This window comes from Lupinus angustifolius, unplaced genomic scaffold (assembly GCF_001865875.1).
Source record: "Lupinus angustifolius cultivar Tanjil unplaced genomic scaffold, LupAngTanjil_v1.0 Scaffold_592, whole genome shotgun sequence".
NCBI classification, from domain to species: domain Eukaryota; kingdom Viridiplantae; phylum Streptophyta; class Magnoliopsida; order Fabales; family Fabaceae; genus Lupinus; species Lupinus angustifolius.
In genome coordinates this window covers 31,174-53,615 of record NW_017727924.1, presented here as the reverse complement: position 1 = coordinate 53,615, position 22,442 = coordinate 31,174, and the positions used below count along the sequence as shown (strand labels likewise).

The 22,442-nt window shown below is 30.2% G+C and overlaps 1 protein-coding gene across 1 annotated transcript; it reads left to right on the top strand.

Moving 5' to 3' along the window:
• The first annotated feature begins 6 nt into the window (after positions 1 to 6).
• On the top strand, positions 7 to 5,681 carry LOC109341709 (CCR4-NOT transcription complex subunit 1-like). The gene is made up of 15 exons (XM_019579660.1): positions 7 to 88; positions 176 to 276; positions 349 to 486; positions 595 to 678; positions 1,052 to 1,198; positions 1,297 to 1,428; positions 1,508 to 1,537; positions 1,636 to 1,782; positions 2,503 to 2,564; positions 3,198 to 3,543; positions 3,638 to 3,742; positions 4,504 to 4,638; positions 4,891 to 5,127; positions 5,213 to 5,314; positions 5,381 to 5,681. The coding sequence occupies exons 1-15, from the start codon at positions 58 to 60 to the stop codon at positions 5,513 to 5,515; spliced, it is 1,932 nt and encodes a 643-aa protein (XP_019435205.1). The 5' UTR covers positions 7 to 57; the 3' UTR covers positions 5,516 to 5,681.
• Positions 5,682 to 22,442: the final 16,761 nt, after the last annotated feature.

The following is a 22,442-nucleotide window of genomic DNA, read 5'->3' as shown; positions in this document are numbered from 1 at the left end:
ATTACTGTCAGCCTCATCCGCAGTGAATTGCTAAACCTTACAGAGTACAATGTTTATATGGCAAAACTCATTGATGGGGGAAGGAACAGTATGTGAAATGAAAATACGTTTCTCTGTCTTAGTCTTTTTTGTATATAATATTTTAGTCATTCAACTTTACATGATGAATGTGCAGAGGCTGCTACGGAGTTTTCCATTTCTCTCCTTCAGACCTTGGTTATTGAGGAACCTAAAGTTATTCCAGAACTTCACAATCTCGTTGATGCTTTGGCAAAGGTTTGTACTTGTTCATATGAGCTTCTGCATTCTTACCATGCCCTCAGTTATTTACCACATTTTATTTTGCAGCTTGCTACGAAGCCTGGATCACCTGAAACATTACCGCAGCTGGTTGAGATGGTTAAGAAACCCGCTGCTAGTTCTGCGGCTCTATATGCTGGTAATGCTGGAAAGGACGATAAGGCTAGACAATCAACAGACAACAAGGTCATAAGATATGCTATGTGGTTCATCTGCTATTGCTGCTGCACACATTTTCTGGTGTTTTTTTACTTCTGAAACTCAAGTTTTCATCTTTCTCCTCTACAAAAACAGGATCCTGGTCTGCTTGTAGCTAACAGGGAAGAGTTAATCACTGTAGAGTCTGTTGAACCAGATCCTGCTGGATTCCGTGAGCAGGTATCGTGCCACTAAGATAAATTTATGTTCTGTTGCATTGACAATGATTGTTTTTCAATTGGATCGAAAAAACGAATTGTACTTTTGATGTGTGGTGCCACTTTGATGCTAATGTTCTTATCCTTGGTTTCATGTCCAGCTATACCATAGGTTTTACTGAGTAGAATTATTCATGTATATGGATATGCAAGTTTGAACTAATTGCACCTTAAAATTGTTTTAAAACTGTAATTATTTTTAATGTCGATCTCCTTGTATGAGGTTTAACCTTTATATCGAATGAACAGCATGCATGAGTTTCATATTTTTTGAATTTCTAAGAAGTTGGAACTTGTAATGAACTAATGATTACTTATTATGCACATGTGTGTAGGTTTCCATGGTGTTTGCAGAATGGTATAGGATATGTGAACTTCCTGGTGCCAATGATACAGCTTCTGCTCACTTCATCTCACAGTTGCATCAAAATATTTTGCTTAAGGGGGATGATGTAACAGATCGCTTTTTCCGGCTGCTGATGGTGGCATTGCTTTCCTCACTCAAATTACTCATTTCACCTGATGTGACACAGATTCCTTTTTACGGATTGTTGATTTAAGCCTTTTGTTTTTTCTTCAGGAACTTTCTGTTGCACATTGCTTATCTACTGAGGTTATCAATTCAGGAGCAATGCAATCTCCTCAACAGCTGCAGCCAATGTCATTTCTTGCAATTGATGTCTATGCAAAGCTTGTCTTCTCAATCTTGAAGGTTTTTAACTGTATACCTTCTTTTCATTTTGTTTTGGGTTGGTTTAGCTCGAAATTAATTAGGTTATTTGTTGGAACAGGGATCAAGCAAACTCATCCTTCTTTCCAAGGTAAGTAAACAACTAAAATTCTGATGTAGTCTCTCTCGATCTATGGCTTTATCGATGCTAATGTTTTAGCCTAATAACTTAATATTGCTATCTGGCAGATTCTGGCAGTGACTGTCAGATTCATTCTAGAGGATGTGGAGGAGAAGAAGATGTCTTTTAATCCAAGGCCATATTTCAGATTGTTTATTAACTGGCTTCTAGATCTTGGTTCACTTGAGCCTGTTATTGATGGTGCAAATCTCCAGGTGTGTGTCACATTCATACTTGCCTATTAGTTTCTATATTAGAATGATCAAAAGTTTGTTTTTGATGGCTGTGGTTTTTGATGTTTGTCAAAAACTAAGACAGTTATATGAAAAGCTGTGTTAACAAGCAAGGTCACATAAATGATTCATGATGTTAATATGAATCCTTTCATATATTTAGATCATTTAATAAAAGAGTGTTTTTTGTCAATGTGATTTCTGAATCACAACTATATTTACAGTTGTGGATTAAATAAATTTACACTTGTAAATCTGTTCTCATTTTACAGCTGAAATCTATTTATCTAGAAGTGATGTTGACAAAACAGTTTTGCCATGAATTGGCATAACAAATATTGTGGTGTTAATAAATATTGGAAATTGAAGTTACTAGCAACAACAAAAAGGTCTTGTGTGATGGGTAAGATGTCAGAAAGAAATACAAATCATGTCAATGAACAAGATATGGTATATTTGTACCTTGATATACCCAATAGTATTGTAAATATCTATTTTGTGAGTTGAGTTTGGAGCTCATTCAAAATTTATCAGCCAAAGCTTTTATGTATGCTTTACTGATAAACCCTTGGTGATTGAGCTCTTTGTTTTGGTTAGATGTGCTGATTCTGTTTGTTCGCACTTTTCATCCCCCTTGTTAGTACCCAAGAAATTGATATTAAGACCGTCATGTGTGTTTTACTAATACTAAATTTATTACAGATTTTGACCGCTTTTGCCAACGCATTTCATGCTTTGCAGCCCCTCAAAGTCCCTGGATTCAGGTTGGAGTATGAATTGTGTAGTTATGATTGGTGTTTGGCTAAATTGTGGTTTCCCACACATTGTAGTAACGAACTAGTATCTGTTTGTGTGCATGTCAACTGTATATGCATTCTATTCGTGTGAATTTGCTAATATTGCTGTGTCGTTATTAAAACTTTCTGTTTGGGAAAATAAAAAAATAGTTAATTGGTGATCATTTACTTCTACTTCATTTCTGGATCTTTTCATGCTAAATCCATGCAACTTTTACTACATGTCCTTGTTTGAGCTCCTCAGCTAGAGTTCTTCGACATGCTTTAAAATATTGTCGATACTTAGTATTTATCAGGCACAATGATAAAACATTATTGTTTTAGTCGTAGACCTGTCCTTTTATTTCATAATCCTGTTTAGCCTTCTTTGACATGCTCCAGATTATTCTGTGAATTGACCATTTTAACTGATGCCTTTTTTCCTTCCTGTTTGGTGTTTCTTTAGTTGTTTGTGTGAAGTCTAGAAAAACAAGAATTTAATTTCTATCACATATTTATATTGTTTATACTTTCTGATTTTAAACTGAAATCTATGATAACTATGTACAATGTGTTGTTTTTATTTATTTATTTGGTTGCTTTGTTGAAATGTTTCTTCAGTTTTGCATGGCTTGAGTTGATAAGTCACAGGAGCTTCATGCCAAAAATGCTGACCGGTAATGCTCAAAAGGGTTGGCCATATATACAAAGGTTGCTTGTGGATCTTTTCCAATTTATGGAACCTTTTCTGAGGCATGCTGAACTTGGAGACTCTGTTCGACTTCTCTATAAAGGCACACTTAGAGTGCTCTTGGTGCTACTTCATGACTTCCCTGAGTTCCTATGTGACTATCACTTTACCTTTTGTGATGTTATTCCTCCGAGTTGCATACAGATGCGAAATATCATTCTAAGTGCTTTTCCACGTAGTATGCGTCTGCCAGATCCATCCACTCCCAATTTGAAGGTCTCTTTGAATCTCATATTCGATTAGATTTTTTGTTAAGGAACATGAATTTGACATATCAACCTTGCTTCCTTGTGCTTTTGTATTCGTGTAGATTGATTTGCTTCAAGAAATAACTCAATCACCTCGCGTTCTTTCTGAGGTTGATGCTGTGCTTAAAGCAAAGCTGATGAAGGCTGATGTAGATGAATACCTTAAGGTACCCCCTCCCTCCCTTTTCATTTTGTTTATGTGATTACTTGATGGTCTTTGTTTTTGTTATCTTATAAAATAATGATTAAGCTGATTGCATTTTCGATCTTCCTTACAAATAGTACTACAACAACAACAATAAAACCTTAGTCTAACTAGGTGGGGTCGTCTATATCAATTGAATGATATCATAATGTTCTATCATAAATCATGTCCATCGACAAAACATTGATCTCTATATCCTTATTAATCATTTCACCTATGATTTTTCCCGGCCTCTAGAAATTAGACTATCTTCCGTTTGATTTATTCTCTTTATTGGGGCTTTTAATGGTCTCCTCCAAACATGCTCAAACCACCTAAGGCACGATTCTACCTCCCTTTCTACAATAGGAGTTTCCTTAACTTTCTGCCCGATACATTAGTTTCTAATCCTATTGTGTCTAGTATGTCCACTCAGTCAACACAACACTCGCATCTTTGTTATAATGAGTTATTCTCTTGTTGACATTTCACTGCCCAACATTCAGTCTCATATAACATTGAGGGCTTTATAGTTGTACGGTAAAATTCCCCCTTAAGCTTGGGCGACACCTTTTTATAAATAGTACTTGGTGAATCGTTTTTGGTTAATATTTTAACTTTTATTTCTTCACTGAAAAATCTTCTCTGTTCTCAACTACTTCTGCATATGTGAAAATTTTATTTGTTTCTGTTTTCCTTTATTTATATTTAATTTATAATTGTTGAATGGATTTTCCACTGCAGTCAAGGCAGCAGAATTCTTCATTTTTGTCTGATCTGAAGGAGAAGCTACTCCTCTCATCCATTGAAGCCGGGTCTGTTGGAACTCGTTACAATGTGCCTTTGATCAACTCACTTGTGCTGTATGTTGGAATGCAGGTACCGTAAAGTTGAAACTTAAAGTTGCTAACTTTTTTTTTTTACCAAAGTATGTTAATTGTGGACCATTAAGAACATAATGCTATCATCTTCATTTTCAACTTTAGACTTTTTTCAGTGATCTAAATAACAACTTTTTTTTAAGACCGGAGATCGCGCACGGATATGATATATTGTTAAACACAACACAGGGACATGGCTTCTACCTTTAATGAGTAACTTTGTAATGATATATTATATATTTACATACAGGCAATCCAACAACTGCAGGGTCGAAGTCCCCATGCACAATCATCAGCAAATGCTTTCCCGTTGGCTGTGTTTTCTGTCGGCGCTGCATTAGATATTTTCCAGACACTGATTATGGACTTGGACACGGAAGGCCGCTACCTTTTCTTAAATGCCGTTGCCAATCAACTTCGCTACCCAAATACGCATACACACTACTTTTCCTTCATCCTTTTGTACTTGTTTGCAGAATCAAACCAGGTAGTTTGAAACTTGTGACAGTTTTTGTTTACTTCATATATTTGCATTATCTTATATAACTGGATTATGTGTTATGAGAATGCAGGAAATTATCCAAGAACAAATTACAAGAGTGTTGTTAGAGCGGCTAATTGTGAATAGACCTCATCCATGGGGTCTCCTCATTACATTCATTGAGCTCATCAAGGTATTCTTTTATTGTTACCTTGGAATTGACATAATCTGTTATTCTTATATTTTGTTGATTTTGCAGAATCCTAGGTACAATCTTTGGAACCGGAGTTTCATACGATGCGCACCGGAGATTGAAAAACTGTTTGAATCAGTGTCAAGATCCTGTGGTGGTCCTAAACCAGTGGAAGAGAGTATGGTCCCTGGTTGGGTCTAAGTCTAACTGTCAAGTGTTTTGTGTTTGTTTGCAGACTTATGTTTTATCCAACATCTTGTGTTGTTTGTAGATTGCATATTGTGGTTATTTTCCTTACAATCTAAAACCTTTCTGAGTTGTAACCATTTATATGATGATATCAGAACTAACCATGTTTTTTCCTTGTCATAACAAACTTGTTGTTAGTTTGGTTTTGTAGACAATAATTAGGATGTTTCTAAACATGATACATAATGATATAAGATATTATTTCAGGGTTCACATTCTTAACATTATATGGGTAACTTTCTAAACTTGGTTTTGTAAGAAGATTTATTTATTTACTACTGCAAGTTGAGTCCATTAGTCCTTCAAAAAATGACATTCTTTGTATGTGTTGTTTGTTTCACTATATTGCAATGGTTAAATGTGGTCAAAAATAAAATTTTATGAAAAAGTTTAGGATATCAAATGGGAAAAGGTCTAATATTATGTTATTGTATCAAATCAGAATAGGTGAAAAATCAAATGTTAATGAATTTGAAGTAGGGGAGACAAGTTAATGCAATTACGTATTTAGAATGGTGTTTCTATTGTTGAGTCTATTGTAAATATGGTGGAGTTAGGCATGCTTGTTATATGTTTGATATAATATCAAAGGTAACCTTATATTCTATTGTGCTTACATAAACAACAATTTAAAGCACCGTTGAATAATAATTTGAAACATTGTTAGTATAAAATTAGCCCATTTCTGAAATTCATAAAAGCCAAGTAAGATGCATAATTCAATATATATGCTATGAAAGAAAGGAAGCATATAACAATAATTGGAAAGGCACATAAAAGCTAAAACAAATACAAGTCAAATATTACCATAATGAATGAGAATATAATTTCTTCATAATTACCTTAATAAGCTCATATCCACAATTATTCTACATGAGTATGAGTATTTATCTTTTGATAAATAATTTAATGAGTAACATAGTTGATAACATTATCTTGTTTTGATTTGAATTGTTATGTTTATTATAATGTTTATCCTAAACTAAGTTTGATAGTATAAAATATTATAATCACTAATTATTTGGGTTAATCTTTAATAAAGTTATTTCACTAAGATTATTTATATGTGGTTATTAATTTTTTATTTTATTTTATCTATTCTATCTAATTTGATGATTAAACTGAATTATTCATAATCTTAGAAATACTTACATGAGAAATTTCATTAAATATATTTGGATTATTTATCTTTTGGATAATAATTTACTAAGTAATATCTCCTATATTATTTATTATAACATTATCTTTCTTGTGACCTTTGATTAAATTTGTTAGGGTTATCATAACATATGTAAGGTCATATGATCACCTTTATCTTTTCTATCCTTTAACCATTTTTCCTCAACTATATACCATCACTTTATCCAATATAAATATATATATTATGGCCAACGGTCAACACTGTTGGAGTGTTGAAAACTGCATGAGTACATTGTTGGAGTGTTGAAAGCTGGAATGCATTAATGAGGAATCAGGTCGTGGCAGGAAATCCTATGGCTTAGATGTGTTTGTGAGATCCGACGGTTGAGATCTAATTGAGTTTTCAAAACGATTATCTCAAAGTGAAGTCACAAACTAAAAGGAGAACTATTACATAGATGACTAGTAATCATGCTTGGAGATGATCTTGTATAGGACAAAGATCTATTATCTCAAAGTATATCTTAGTCAAAAACAACATTACATCTCACAATTATGGACACTTGTCATGTTGTAATAAGCTAGGTAGGAATTAGGAAATGATGTTGTAATCAAGAGGTGGTAACAAAGGTAGTACGGAACATGTCCTTAAACTCAAAGAAATCAACACGATCATCAATGATGTTTTGACAGAATCTGGTTATAGTAGAGATAGGAATATAGAGAACACTTCTATTTCTCATATTCCAACACTTGTTGAGAATGTTAGAGTAGAATTTCCAAGTGTAAGGTCTGAGAGGGAACCATATAGACAACAAACATTACCACCTCTTAAAACCTTCAACTCTGAATGTGTTATTTGCATGGAAGAATTCAATCATGGAGACAAGATTCAACCAATGGGAGTGTGTGTTCATGATTTTCATCCTTCTTGTCTTCAAACTTGGATTAATATTGGCAAAACTACTTGTCCTATTTGCCGTCAACATTTATCTATACCACATAGATAAGTAGGTACATAGGATTATAAGAATTTTGTGTTAATCTTCCTTTAACTAGTTGAATGTTAGGGTGAATTAGAGTTTTAAATTGTGTGCTAGGGTGAATTAAACTTATTTTCCGTGTAAGATTCCTTAATATTTTTCATGACGATGTACAGAGTTTTATATATTTGATTTGCTTGAAATTTTGTGTTTATGAACTTGTTCGTATTTACCATAATGTAATGTACTCAAATATGATATTACATTGTCATGAAATGTTGTTAAATAATTACACTTGAATGCATGTGAGTATTTGAATGCATGTGAATTTTGTGAGAAATTGATAATTGTTTTATGTGCTAAACGTTTGTAGCAATGTTCTAATTTGGAAATATCTCAATTGCAATCTTTACGTTATTGACAGTTATATTGATATGGAAAATATATAAGTTGTGATACAAACAACGACAGTTGTGATGTGAATGTTTTGTAATTAAAAAACATTTTTGAATTTGTTAGAGTCTAATGCAACTTAAAGTATCATAATGGCAATCTGGAAAATATATAAGTTGATGGTTGTGTACATATGATAAATATATAAGTTGATTACTGTATTGATATGGGGAATATAAAAGTTATTTGTTGTATTGTTATCAAAAAATATTAGTTAATCATTATATTGATATGAGAAATATATAACTCGAGTGTTGTATTGATATGAGAAATATATAAGTTGATTGTTGTATTGATATGAAAAAATATAAGTTAATTGTTGTATTGATTTGTGAAATACATAAGTTAATTGATATATTGATATAGAAAATACAAAAGTTTAAAATTGAGGTATTGCCCGTATACTTGATCACCAAGTTAGTGTTTGGAAAGGATTACAAATTGATTTTTAGAAAAGTAATTGTGATAACTAAATTTATATTTTCTAATAGTTGAGGGCAATTTTATTAAAGTGACATTAAACATGTTTTCCATATAATAAAATTGTTTCCTACCCTTTTTTTGAATAATAAGTCCTCCTTTAAGATGTTATATCACAAATAACCTGACTTAAATCACTTAACAGTTTTAGTTCACTATACTACACTAGCACACAAGGACGTTCTATGATTAAATTTAACCATAAATCTAATAGGTGTCTATTCCTAAGATATAAAGATGGAGTTAAGGGTTACATTATTCTCAATCTCTTCACTATAGCCTTCGATATAAGTGGAAATGTTTTCTTTTCTAAATCTATTTTCCGTTATAAAAGTAGCCAACCCTCCAAACCTATTAAGGACATTAACACAACAATCACCATTGCCTTCCCTATTCACTCAATGAATAAGATCCTTTTGATAATATGGACCATAATAAGTTTAATCCTTCTTTGATCATCCTAGTTCTGTTTCACCTTCTCATGAACACAACTATACATACACTAGAAGAAGTCATAAAGTTTTAAAACCCCTAACATATCTTCAACATTATCACTATCCCTTTATAAATAATGTTGATACCATCTCCTCTCTTAAGCGGGATGGAAATAGGCCATGTTGTCTACTAGGGGCCTATTACCTGGCTTATAACCCTGGACTATAATAGGCTAGGCTAGACTTGACTTTTTTCATATACAGGTCAGACTTAGGCTTTTTGAAAAACCTATGTAGTTTAACAGGCCAGATTTTAGGTCATCCAACTGACATATTAAGCCTAACATGTCGACCTATTTAGTTATATTATGTAATAATGTTCATATTTTATAATTTTAATATATAATTAATGTTATTATATATGTAGTTTTAATATAAAAATGTACTCAAAATTGTAATTTAATTGTAGGGATTATAAGAGTCTAGTTAAAAAGTATGCATATTAGTCTATTTAAATATAGACATAATGACATATTTCAAAATAATATAGTATAATAGCCTTTAAACATGCTAACGTGCCAGACAAGACTTTTAAACAGGTTAGACCTAGACTTTAATTTTTTTTAAACAAACTAACATGCTAGACTCAGGCTCCTATATGTTATACATATTCGACCTGTTTAAGGTAAAATCTGGCCTGACCTAGCCTATTTCCATCCTTCTCTTAAGTATACTTTGTCCATCCTATGAGTCTCCATCAACACCTCATAAATCCTCAATTCCTTCCATCACCATTCAACATGAACTAAAAACTTCTAATTAATATTATCAGAATACATCCTAATTATTTGATTCTCTATATTGATAACTAAATTATCCATTAACATGGAACGTGCATAAGCTCAAAGTTAATAAATATTTTCAAATTTGACTCATTAGTTTGAATTTCAATTTGTGGAATGAAGAAAAAATATTTAGATTTCAAATTAAAGAATGAATATGTAAGAAAAATTGTTTTAATTACAAATTAATAATACTAATCATTAATCAAAATAAAATTGCTTATAAGTTTAAAATTGAAGAATGAATGAGGGTGTGACACTTGGCATGATCTCATGCCTAGATTACTCAAACTTACTATCACCATAAATGAAAATATACTTCAATTGAGTTAGAATGAAATGACACAATCTTTAATGACACATTTGTCTTTCTAATTATAATGAAATGACACTATTGTCATTAAAAACAAAGGAAAACTTATGTATTTATTGCTTTATTAATGGAGAGGATATTTGTTCACTTCAATAAGGGAGATCACATAATAAATTCTCGATAGTCATGTATAATTAATATTAATTTATATTTTAATCACTAGACAAGATTTTGTATGGACCATGCAATTTATAGTTATAAGCATGTGGTATATCATTGTCCAATAATTATTTTTAACTGCTTTTGAACTAAGTTATATACTTAGACAATCGGCATAGTGCATAGTATATTTTCTCATTTGGATCTCACTTTTTCCATTCCCTAATTTCTTCTTATTCTTCTTCCATTATTTTTAGTGCTTTTGATATTATTTATATTACTTATGGGGCTTTCACACTTGAAGAAACTAGGGAACCATGAGACTTGGTTGAATTGCATATTGCATTGCATGAAAGATATATTAATTAGAGATGTGAATATCCTCTTGTACAATAAACTAACTTCATGCATCATTTTCATATGTTTGACATTGCTTGATTTTAGTTGTGATATAGATTATCTTACTTTAATGTTTTTCTCTATTTAATTCCATGTTGTGATCGCCGTAGTTAGTTCTTACTCCCTTCTTTGTCTTTTCTTTTGTCTATACTATGTGTATGCTCAAGTTTGTTATTGTTGCACTTTGGATATCCATCGATGGTCAATGTAGGGTTTATTGTTGTTGCACTTTGGATATCCATTGGTGGTCAATGTAGACAAGAAGAACTTAGATAATGTATAGTTAAATATCTTATTTATGCATACATAGATTATATCCATAAGATTAGATTAATGATTTTATAAAATTATAAAACTTAAAGGGATAATTATATAGATTATGGTTGAGTTTTGAGATTGATGGTAATGCCTCATTTTTGGGTTGAGATGATATGAACTATTTTTGCATTTTAAATTTATCATTGATGATTAATTTTAAATTTATCATTGATGATTAATTTTAAATTTAGTCTAAATTTCTAACATGTTCTAAAAACTTACTTTAAATTGTCATCATATCTTCTCTAATAAAACATCAAGTTAAGTTTAAAAAATGGGGTGTTACACAATATGAGGGAAATGCATATTACCCTTTTTGGAAGAGCCTTCTCTTTAACCTTGATTAGATTTTGATGAAGACAGTAATATTAACAAAAATAAGCAAAAAGTATTAGTGGCCTTGATACATGGAATGGAAGCACACATTGCTGGCTAAAACTTTATTTGCTTTCTAAAATAAGTCTAATCATTACTAAGCAAATTCTGTACTTTATATCACAAATACTCTTACAAATATTTTTCAAAATGTTACCATAAACCTTTAAGAGGATGAAAATGAGTTGTAAGGTTCTAAAAATAACTTTTTAGAAGACCAAAGTGTCACTACCCCACTTTCGCAGATGTATCATTAATTAATGCAAATAATTGCAATTGAGTCGCAATCTATGTTTTTTAGAGGGAAAACATGAAAACCAACTTCAAAACCAAGGATTAATTTGCTCACAGACAAAAGTGAAGTTCATGAGTTAGTTATAGATGAAGAAGGTGTTAGATACATCATACCGCCTATTATAAAAATGATACCTTACCCAAACTTAACTTCTACATCCCTTATCACAAATAATAATCACAGTAGGATTTGATGAGTGAACTTGTAAAATAGGGAAAGTGTTATACTTTCTTTTTGAGGAATTTGACGGATCAACTTGAGATAATTTATGTGTGAGATTTCTAAGTGATACTCAAATTACATAGTGTATATCTCTTGATACAAGTCAAGCGGACTAGATGTAGCCTTCAGTTGGTGAAGGTGAAGCAGGATAAATGTCAATGTGATTTTCTCTATCCCTACTCCTTTCATTTCTATAACATTTGTTTTTCATTTTTATATTCTCTTGCATTTCTGGTTATAACGTTTAGAAAACAAGAGCATAAAATATGCAAAACTAATTATCACCACTCTTAGTTTGTTGTCTTATACTTACGAGTGATTCTAGAGCAAAGGTTAGGTACATTATTCTTCGATCCTGTAAAATTATCATAGATGGTCTCTACAAAATCTTTCCTAGATGAAGGTTTCATGATAAACTATTCTCCATGTTGTGTTGGATAATGATATGACATCTAGAAAATAAAGATGGTAATTTCTATAGAATCTCAAGACTTAGATATTTGAAAGCAATAGAAGATACTCAGATTATCGCCAATATAATTGTTGATGGGGTTAAACAACTAAAGTCTAAGGGAGTTTGAAACAATAATAAGAAAAGTGTCCAATTCTTAGTTTACCCCACTTTGTTTATCATCTTATACTTACATCCTCATCTTCCAACTCTTCCATAGACAATCATCCCATAATATCAAAGTGTAGAATTTCAAACTTGGATAAATAATGGCAAAACCACTTATCCTATTTGTCGTCAAGATTTATCTATACCACATAGATAAGTAGCTAAGTAGGACTATAAGAATTTTGTGTTAATCTTCCTATAACTAGTTGAATTTTAGGAAGAATTACAGTTTTAATTTGTGGCACTTTTAGGAACTCCAATGGAAACTTATTTTCCGTTTAAGATTTTTTATTCTTTTTCATGACGATGTACAGAGTTTTATAACATATTTAAGATCATATGATCATCTTTATCTTTTGTATCCTTGAACCATTTGTCCTCAACTATATACCATCACTTTATCCAATAAATATATATATATATATATATATAATATTTATGGATAAAAGTTGATATATAGATATACTACATAAATAAGGTTCCATGTAAACTTAAAATTGTTAGTAATATTATTATAATTATATATGTGTATAAATAAATATTCAAATCATGTTCTTCCATATTTTCTTTCCTTAATTCTCGTTTCCATATTTTGTTCAATATTTATTTATAATTTTTAATACAATACACAATCATATTTGAAGTGTTTTTCAAGTAAGTTATACCTTATACAATTGACTTTTCAAAAGATATATAGATTCTAAATATAAGGAATTGTAAATCTTGAATTTGTTACATCTTCTATTTCCTGTCTATATTTTCTCGTTTGAATCTCTTAATTTTTGCATTCCCTATTTTCTTCTTCTTCTTCCTTTCTTTGAATTGAATGGCCGATTTTCAACTATTCTATAATCTCATACTGGTTTTAATAGTACTTCCAATATTTATTGGGTTTTTCCAATTGAAGAAACTAGCTAAGTATGAACACGTAGGAATTGAAATATGGCTGTTTCTAGCAATAGTTCCCAACGTTTTGTATAGACTATATATTGATTTTGTTAAGAATAACCAATGTGATTCTATGTTGACAGAATCTGGTTATAGTAGAGATAGGAATATAGAGAACACTTCTATTTCTCATATTCCAACACTTGTTGAGAATGTTAGAGTAGAATTTCCAAGTGTAAGGTCTGAGAGGGAACCATATAGACAACAAACATTACCACCTCTTAAAACCTTCAACTCTGAATGTGTTATTTGCATGGAAGAATTCAATCATGGAGACAAGATTCAACCAATGGGAGTGTGTGTTCATGATTTTCATCCTTCTTGTCTTCAAACTTGGATTAATATTGGCAAAACTACTTGTCCTATTTGCCGTCAACATTTATCTATACCACATAGATAAGTAGGTACATAGGATTATAAGAATTTTGTGTTAATCTTCCTTTAACTAGTTGAATGTTAGGGTGAATTAGAGTTTTAAATTGTCGCGCTTTTAGGAACTCCAATGGAAACTTATTTTCCGTGTAAGATTCCTTAATATTTTTCATGACGATGTACAGAGTTTTATATATTTGATTTGCTTGAAATTTTGTATTTATGAACTTGTTCGTATTTACCATAATGTGATGTACTCAAATATGATATTACATTGTCATGAAATGTTGTTAAATAATTACACTTGAATGCATGTGAGTATTTGAATGCATGTGAATTTTGTGAGAAATTGATAATTGTTTTATGTGCTAAACGTTTGTAGTAATGCTCTAATTTGGAAATATCTCAATTGCAATCTTTATGTTATTGATAGTTATATTGATATGGAAAATTTATAAGTTGATGGTTGTGTACATATGATAAATATATAAGTTGATTAACGTATTGATAAAGGGAATATAAAAGTTATTTGTTGTATTGTTATAAAAGAATATAAGTTAATCATTACATTGATATGAGAAATATATAACTCGAGTGTTGTATTAATATGAGAAATATATAAGTTGATTGTTGTATTGATATGAAAAAATATAAGTTGATTGTTGTATTGATTTATGAGATACATAAGTTAATTGATATATTGGAATAAAAAATACAAAAGTTTAAAATTGAGGTATTGCCCGTATACTTGATCACAAAGTTAGTGTTTGGAAAGGATTACAAATTGATTTTTAGAAAAGTAATTGTGATAACTAAATTTATATTTTCTAATAGTTGAGGGCAATTTTATTAAAGTCAATATGACTAGACAACCGGTGCAACCAGACTGGTGGTGTGATTGGACACTGGTGCAACCAGAGAGGTGGTGTGACTAGACATTAGCGTGACCGTAGTGGTGGTGTGGCTGGACCGTATTGGAAATTGAATTCATATTAAATGAAACTTTGAATATCTTTTAATTGATTGATTGCATATGAGTTACAACAAGTATATATCTACAATTTCAAGGGTTGCTTGTTATCTAAGTAATCCTTCCGAAATGCACAAAGTAAGTCTAACTAACTTACCTACCTAACTAACTCATTTTACACATACTAAAATAAAAGTGCTCTATTACAAATCAACTTTCTAGAAGCATCATCAAAATTGCTCAAGGGAGTAAGAATTGGTGTGCCAAAATAGGCCATGCGCCCTAACTGATATATACCACATAGACTACCCATCAGAGTGCATCAATGATGCCAAAATTGTCATGAAATGTTGTTAAATAATTACACTTGAATGCATGTGATTATTCGAATACATGTGAGTATTTGTGAGAAATTGATAATTATTTTATGTGTTAAACGTTTGTGGCAGGGTTCTAATTTGGAAATATCTCAATTGCAATGTTTATGTTATTGATAGTTATATTGATATGAAAAATATATAAGTTATGATACAAACAACGACAGTTGTGATATGAATGTTTTGTAATTAAAAAACATTTTTGAATTTGTTAGAGTCTAATGCAACTTAAAGTATCATAATGGCAATCTGATACAACCATATCATTAGAATTCGAGGTCACATCACACTAAACTATTTTAGGAGTTTCCTTCTATTACTATTATTTTGTGAATAACATTTAATTGTAAGATAAGAAATTAAAATAAGTTAAAATAAAGAAAAAAATTATGTTATTATCATTTGACCCAAAATTGTCTACCTCTTTCACAATTTCTCTTCTTAGATGATAAAAATTCTATTAATGATGGAGAATAATAACCATGGTAGTCGGAGTGGATCTCACACACCAATAATTGTGGCAGTATATCATCAACCAATATGTTTTTTTAATTTTAATACAACACAAAGTCATATTTTAAGTGTTTTTAAGTAAGTTATTATACTTATACAATTGGCTTGTAAAAAAATATATAGATACTAAACATATTTAAATATAGATACGCTAATACAAATCTTCAATTTATTGTACTCTTTATTTCCAGTTTATATTCTTTCATCTGGATCTCTTATGTTTCAATTCCTTATTTTCTTCTTCTTTCTCCATTCTTTCAATTGAATGTATATCGTGTGTCAAATCTATAATGGCCTAGGGTTTTCATATTATTTCCAATACTTTTTGGGATTTTACACTTGAAGTTACTAGCTGGCAAATAGGGATGTATGGCAAATAGGGATTTATGGCAATTGGAATATGGTTGTGTCTTGCAATACCTCACAACCTTTTGTTTAAAGTATTTAATCATTTTTTATATGAAACAATCTATGAGGAGAAACTATGGGGATAACCATGTAGCTGTACAAAACCCTCTATGAATAAGAGTCTTTCCCTTTGAAATCGAGTAATTAACATGTTACTTGAAACATAGTATCAAGTTTCTTGATAGATAAATGAGACAACAATCGATTACTACAAGTGAGTAACCAATGACCATGTTGGGAAACAAGGGGCATTAATTGCTTACCATAAGTGAGTAATCGATTACCCATTATTGTTACTACAGTTTCAAATTTGAAACTCAACCAACATCTTCCCACACGTTTTGTACCTCCCGGAAAACACTTGAGAACCTTTCAGAACTCTTTCAATATATACTATTCCAAGCCTCAGAAATGGATTACCCACTTTCATACAACTTGAATTATACTTTTAATTACACTTTGTCATAAAAGTTATCGTAGTTTTTCAGAAAACGTGTTATACACTTTCAAAGGCTAAAAAAATTAGAGCATATTGTGATATCTAGTTAATTGTCTTACATGGATCCAAACTAAAATGAAATTGGATTTAGGAATCCTTAGCCAAACTTAACTTCTACATCCCTTATCACAAATAATAATCATATGGTTTGATGAGTGAACTTGTAAAATAGGAAAAGTGTTGTACTTTCTTATTGAGGAATTTGAGCAATCAACTTGAGATAATTTTGGTGTGAGATTTCTAAGTGGTACTCAAATTACATAGTGTATGTCTCTTGATATAGGTCAAGGGGACTAGATGTAGCCTTCAGCTGGTGAAGGTGAAGCAGGATAAATGTCAGTGTGATTTTTTTCTCTATCCCTACTCCTTTCATTTCTATAACATTTGTTTTTTCATTTTTATATTTTGTTGCATTTATGGTTCTAACATTTAGATAAAAAGAGCAAAAAATATGCAAAATTAATTATCGCCACTCTTAGTTTGTCATCTTATACTTACAAGTGATTCTAGAGCAAAGGTTAGGTACATTATTCTTTGATCCTATAAAATTACCATAATTGGTCTCTACAAAATCTTGCCTAGATGAAGGTTTCATGATAAACTGTTCTCCATGTTGTGTTGGATAATAATATGCCTTCTAGAAAATAAAGATGGTAATTTATAGAGAATCTCAAGACTTAGATATTTGAAAGCAATAGAGGATGCTCAGATTATCCCCAATATAATTGTTGATGGGGTTAAACAACTAAAGCCTAATGGAGTTTGAAACAATAATAAGAAAAGAGTCCAATTCTTAGTTTACCCCAACTTTGTTTATCATCTTATACTTACATCCTCATCTTCCAACTCTTTCATAGACAATCATCGTAAAATATCGAAGTGTAGAATTTCAAACTTGGATAAATAATGGCAAAACCACTTATCCGATTTGTCGTCAAGATTTATATATACCACATAGATAAGTAGCTAAGTAGGACTATAAGAATTTTGTGTTAATCTTCCTATAACTAGTTGAATTTTAGGATGAATTACAGTTTTAATTTGTGGCACTTTTAGGAACTCCAATGGAAACTTATTTTCCATATAAGATTTCTAAATCTTTTTCATGACAATGTACAGAGTTTTATAACATATTTAAGATCATAATATATTTAAGATCATATGATCATCTTTATCTTTCCTATCCTTTAACCATTTATCCTCAACTATATACCTTCACTTTATCCAATATATATATATATATATATAATATTTATGGATTAAAGTTAATATATAGATATACTATATAAATAAGGTTACATGTAAACTTAAAATTGTTAGTAATATTATTATAATTATATGTGTGTATAAATAAATATTCAAATCATGTTCTTCCATATTTTATTTCCTTAATTATCGTTTCCATATTATGTTCAATATTTATTTATAATTTTTAATACAACACAAAATCATATTTGAAGTGTTTTTCAAGTAAGTTATAGTTTATACAATTGACTTTTCAAAAGATATATAGATTCTAAATATAAGGAATTGTAAATCTTGAATTTGTTGCACCTTCTATTTCCTGTCTATATTTTCTCATTTGAATCTCTTAATTTTTCCATTCCTTATTTTCTTCTTCTTCTTCTTCCTCAATTCTTTGAATTGAATGGAAAATTTTCATCAAATCTATAATGTCATACTTATGGATGTTTCTTCCATTAGTTCCCTGTCTTTTGTATAAACTATATATTGATTTCATTAAGAATAACCAACGTGATTCTATGTTGACAGAATCTGGTTATAGTAGAGATAGGAATAGAGAGAACACTTCTATTTCTCATATTCCAACACTTGTTGAGAATGTTAGAGTAGAATTTCCAAGTGTAAGGTCTGAGAGGGAACCATATAGACAACAAACATTACCACCTCTTAAAACCTTCAACTCTGAATGTGTTATTTGCATGGAAGAATTCAATCATGGAGACAAGATTCAACCAATGGGAGTGTGTGTTCATGATTTTCATCCTTCTTGTCTTCAAACTTGGATTAATATTGGCAAAACTACTTGTCCTATTTGCCGTCAACATTTATCTATACCACATAGATAAGTAGGTACATAGGATTATAAGAATTTTGTGTTAATCTTCCTTTAACTAGTTGAATGTTAGGGTGAATTAGAGTTTTAAATTGTGTGCTAGGGTGAATTAAACTTATTTTCCGTGTAAGATTCCTTAATATTTTTCATGACGATGTACATAGTTTTATATATTTGATTTGCTTGAAATTTTGTGTTTATGAACTTGTTCGTATTTACCATAATGTAATGTACTCAAATATGATATTACATTGTCATGAAATGTTGTTAAATAATTACACTTGAATGCATGTGAGTATTTGAATGCATGTGAATTTTGTGAGAAATTGATAATTGTTTTATGTGCTAAACGTTTGTAGCAATATTCTAATTTGGAAATATCTCAATTGCAGCAATGTTCTAATTTGGAAATATCTTAATTGCAATCTTTATGTTATTGATAGTTATATTGATATGGAAAATATATAAGTTGTGATACAAACAACGACTGTAATGTGAATGTTTTGTAATTAAAAAACATTTTTGAATTTGTTAGAGTCTAATGCAACTTAAAGTATCATAACTGCAATCTAATACAACCACGTCATTAGAATTCGAGGTCACATCACAATTTCGTGCTTCCATGTCACAAGCCTAATTTTATGAACTAACTTTTAATTTTTAAAATTTGAATTCTAAATCTTCATAAACAACTTTATTGAAATTAACTTTTATATTCTCTTATAAATGCTTTAAACCTAATAGTTTTAAAATTATATTTAAATCAGAGTAACCTATTTTAGGAGTTTCCTTCTATTACTATTATTTTGTGAATAACGTTTAATTCTAAGATAAGAAATTAAAATAAGTTAAAATAAAGAAAATAATTATGTTGTTATCATTTGACCCAAAATTGTCTCCCTCTTTCACAATTTCTCTTCTTAGATGATAAAAATTATATCAATGAGGGAGAATAATAACCATGGTAATCATAGTGGATCTCACACACCAATAATTGTGGCAGTATATCATCAGCCAATATACTTTTTTAATTTTAATACAACACAAAGTCATATTTTAAGTGTTTTTAAGTAAGTTATTATACTTATACAATTGGCTTGTAAAAAATATATAGATACTAAACATATTTAAATATAGATATGCTAATACAAATCTTCAATTTATTGTACTCTTTATTTCCCGTTTATATTCTCTCAGCTGGATCTCTTATGTTTCAATTCCTTATTTTCTTCTTCTTTCTCCATTCTTTCAAGATTTATCTATACCACATAGATAAGTTGGTAGGTAGGATTATAAGAATTTTGTGTTAATCTTCCTATAACTATTTGAATGTTAGGGTGAATTGGAGTTTTAAATTGTGGCACTTTTAGGAACTCCAATGAAAAGTTATTTTCCGTGTAAGATTTCTTAATCTTTTTCATGACGATGTATAGAGTTTTATATGTTTCATTTGCTTGAAAATTTGTGTTTGTAAATTTGTTCGTATTTACCATATGTGATGTACTCACTTATGATATTACATCGTTATGAAATGTTGTTAAATAATTATACTTGAATGCGTGTGAGTATTTGTGAGAAATTGATAATTGTTTTATATGCTAAATGTTTGTGGCAAGATTCTATTTTGGAAAAATCCCAATTGCAGTAGTTATGTTATTAATAGTTATATTGATATAAAAAATATATAAGTTGATTGTTGTGTTGATATGAGAAATATATAAGTTGATTGTTATATTGATATAGTGAATATAAAAGTTAATTGTTGTATTGCTATAAAAAATATATAAGTTAATTGTTGTATTGATATGAGAAATATATAAGTCAATTATTATATTGATATGAGAAATATATAAGTTGATTGTTATATTGATATAGAAAAATATAAGTGGATTGTCGTATTGATATGTGAAATACATAAGTTTGAAAATGAGGTATTGCCCGTATATTTGATCACTAAGTTAGTGTGTTGAGCTTATCATGAGGACATGACATTGTAAAAATGCATTGGGCTTGAGATAACTAACTTAGGTGGTATTTTTGGAAAGATTGGATTTGTGGAGAGCCAATGACTATTCACACACTTGAAAGTGTAGTGAGATTTGGGGCTTTGCCGAATGATCTTTGATAACTAAGTTAGCATCTTGAGCTTGTCCGTTGGACATGGTATGATAGATCTGCACTGGGGTTGAGACGATTAACTTAGGTGATATTTGTGAAATAAAAAATTGAGAAAGTCTTAATTAAAATGCTTAATAGGCTAACTTTGGTTAGCGTACATGCATTGCATTCTTGTAGTTAGAGTTGGAGAAAATGGAAAGATACACTAATATAAACATCATTGCAGATTTGGATAGAGACAATTCAGTGAGGGTCCTGGTTCATTACTTGTATGACTAGAATAGTCATACTTCCACACTAAGCGGTCTCTGAAACCTCCTTGACATTTCATGATTGGTAAAGAGGAATCCAGAAGCGGTTTGGGTTTACCATATAATCACCCGAGATAGAGGTACTAGACAACAATCGATATTGGTACTTGCCGTTGTTAAGGATATCTGCATTGCGTGAAAGATTGGTTGGTTGAATTGCATATTGCATTGCATGAAAGATATATTAATTAGGGATGTGAATATCCTCTTGTATAATACACTAACTTCATGCATCATTTGCACATGTTTAACATTGCTTGATTTTAGTTATGATATAGATTATCTTACTTTAATGTTATTTCTCTATTTAATTCCATATTGTGATTGACGTAGTTGGTTGTTACTATTAGGATATAATGTATGCCTAAAAACCAATTTGTCATGTTTATAATAATAAAGTTATATGTATTATCATCTTAATATCATATTCATTATTTATCAAAATAATTAATATGAAAGATCCTTGATTAAAATTAGAGATTTATTATTATAATAGAGATTATAATAATGAGAAATAAATCTTTTATAATTTTAATCCAAATCGTTCTTGATCATAAATTATTGCACTTGATCATAGGATTATTGAGCTTATGATACTATTAATCCGGATAGATCAATATATGTGTAATGGTCTTTATTAGATAATGATTAATATATCTCATTTATTAAATAACACATATAAATGGTGCATATAGAGATATGACCATTGAACTGACTCAAAGGAGAATTCCTAATGGTTAATATATTACCTTTGAATTGTCAATAGGATATTCTTGTGAAGAAATATATATTTTCCTTAGACTTGAGATTATCATAGTAATTAACAAGTTATTTATTATATTTTGATATCGGACACTTAATGCCTTATGATATTAGTTGAATGATTATTGGGTATAATTAAATCCTTGTAGAATTAGTGACTAATCAAGAAAGAATCCATCAACTCGTGGTAATGAGTTTGAACTCTATAGAAATAAAGACCTTGGCCAAAAGAAATTGAATGAATGAAGAAATGAGTTTCTTAAGTCATTCACTACGAGTTAACTTATTAGAATTTGACAATTATACCATATTCTAGAGTTAACATAGAATTGTAAAGATAAAAGGAAATATTATATTAGTCTTCTAGTGGTTTTAAAGTAAAAGATATTACATCATTTCTATCCAGACGTTAAGGAATGTTGCTAGATGTCAACCTTGATTAGTAAAGTAATGAGTTAATTTACTACCGGTTTAGTAATGAACCTACGTGAT

What these genes read in the sequence shown, in the direction of transcription:
- LOC109341709 (XM_019579660.1), top strand. Translation starts at nt 58, where the DNA reads ATGGCAAAACTCATTGATGGGGGAAGGAACA. An exon ending in TTGTCTTCTCAATCTTGAAG is followed by an intron (nt 1,429 to 1,507) that starts GTTTTTAACTGT and finishes TTGTTGGAACAG; the next exon opens with GGATCAAGCAAACTCATCCT. An exon ending in ATGTAGATGAATACCTTAAG is followed by an intron (nt 3,743 to 4,503) that starts GTACCCCCTCCC and finishes TTTCCACTGCAG; the next exon opens with TCAAGGCAGCAGAATTCTTC.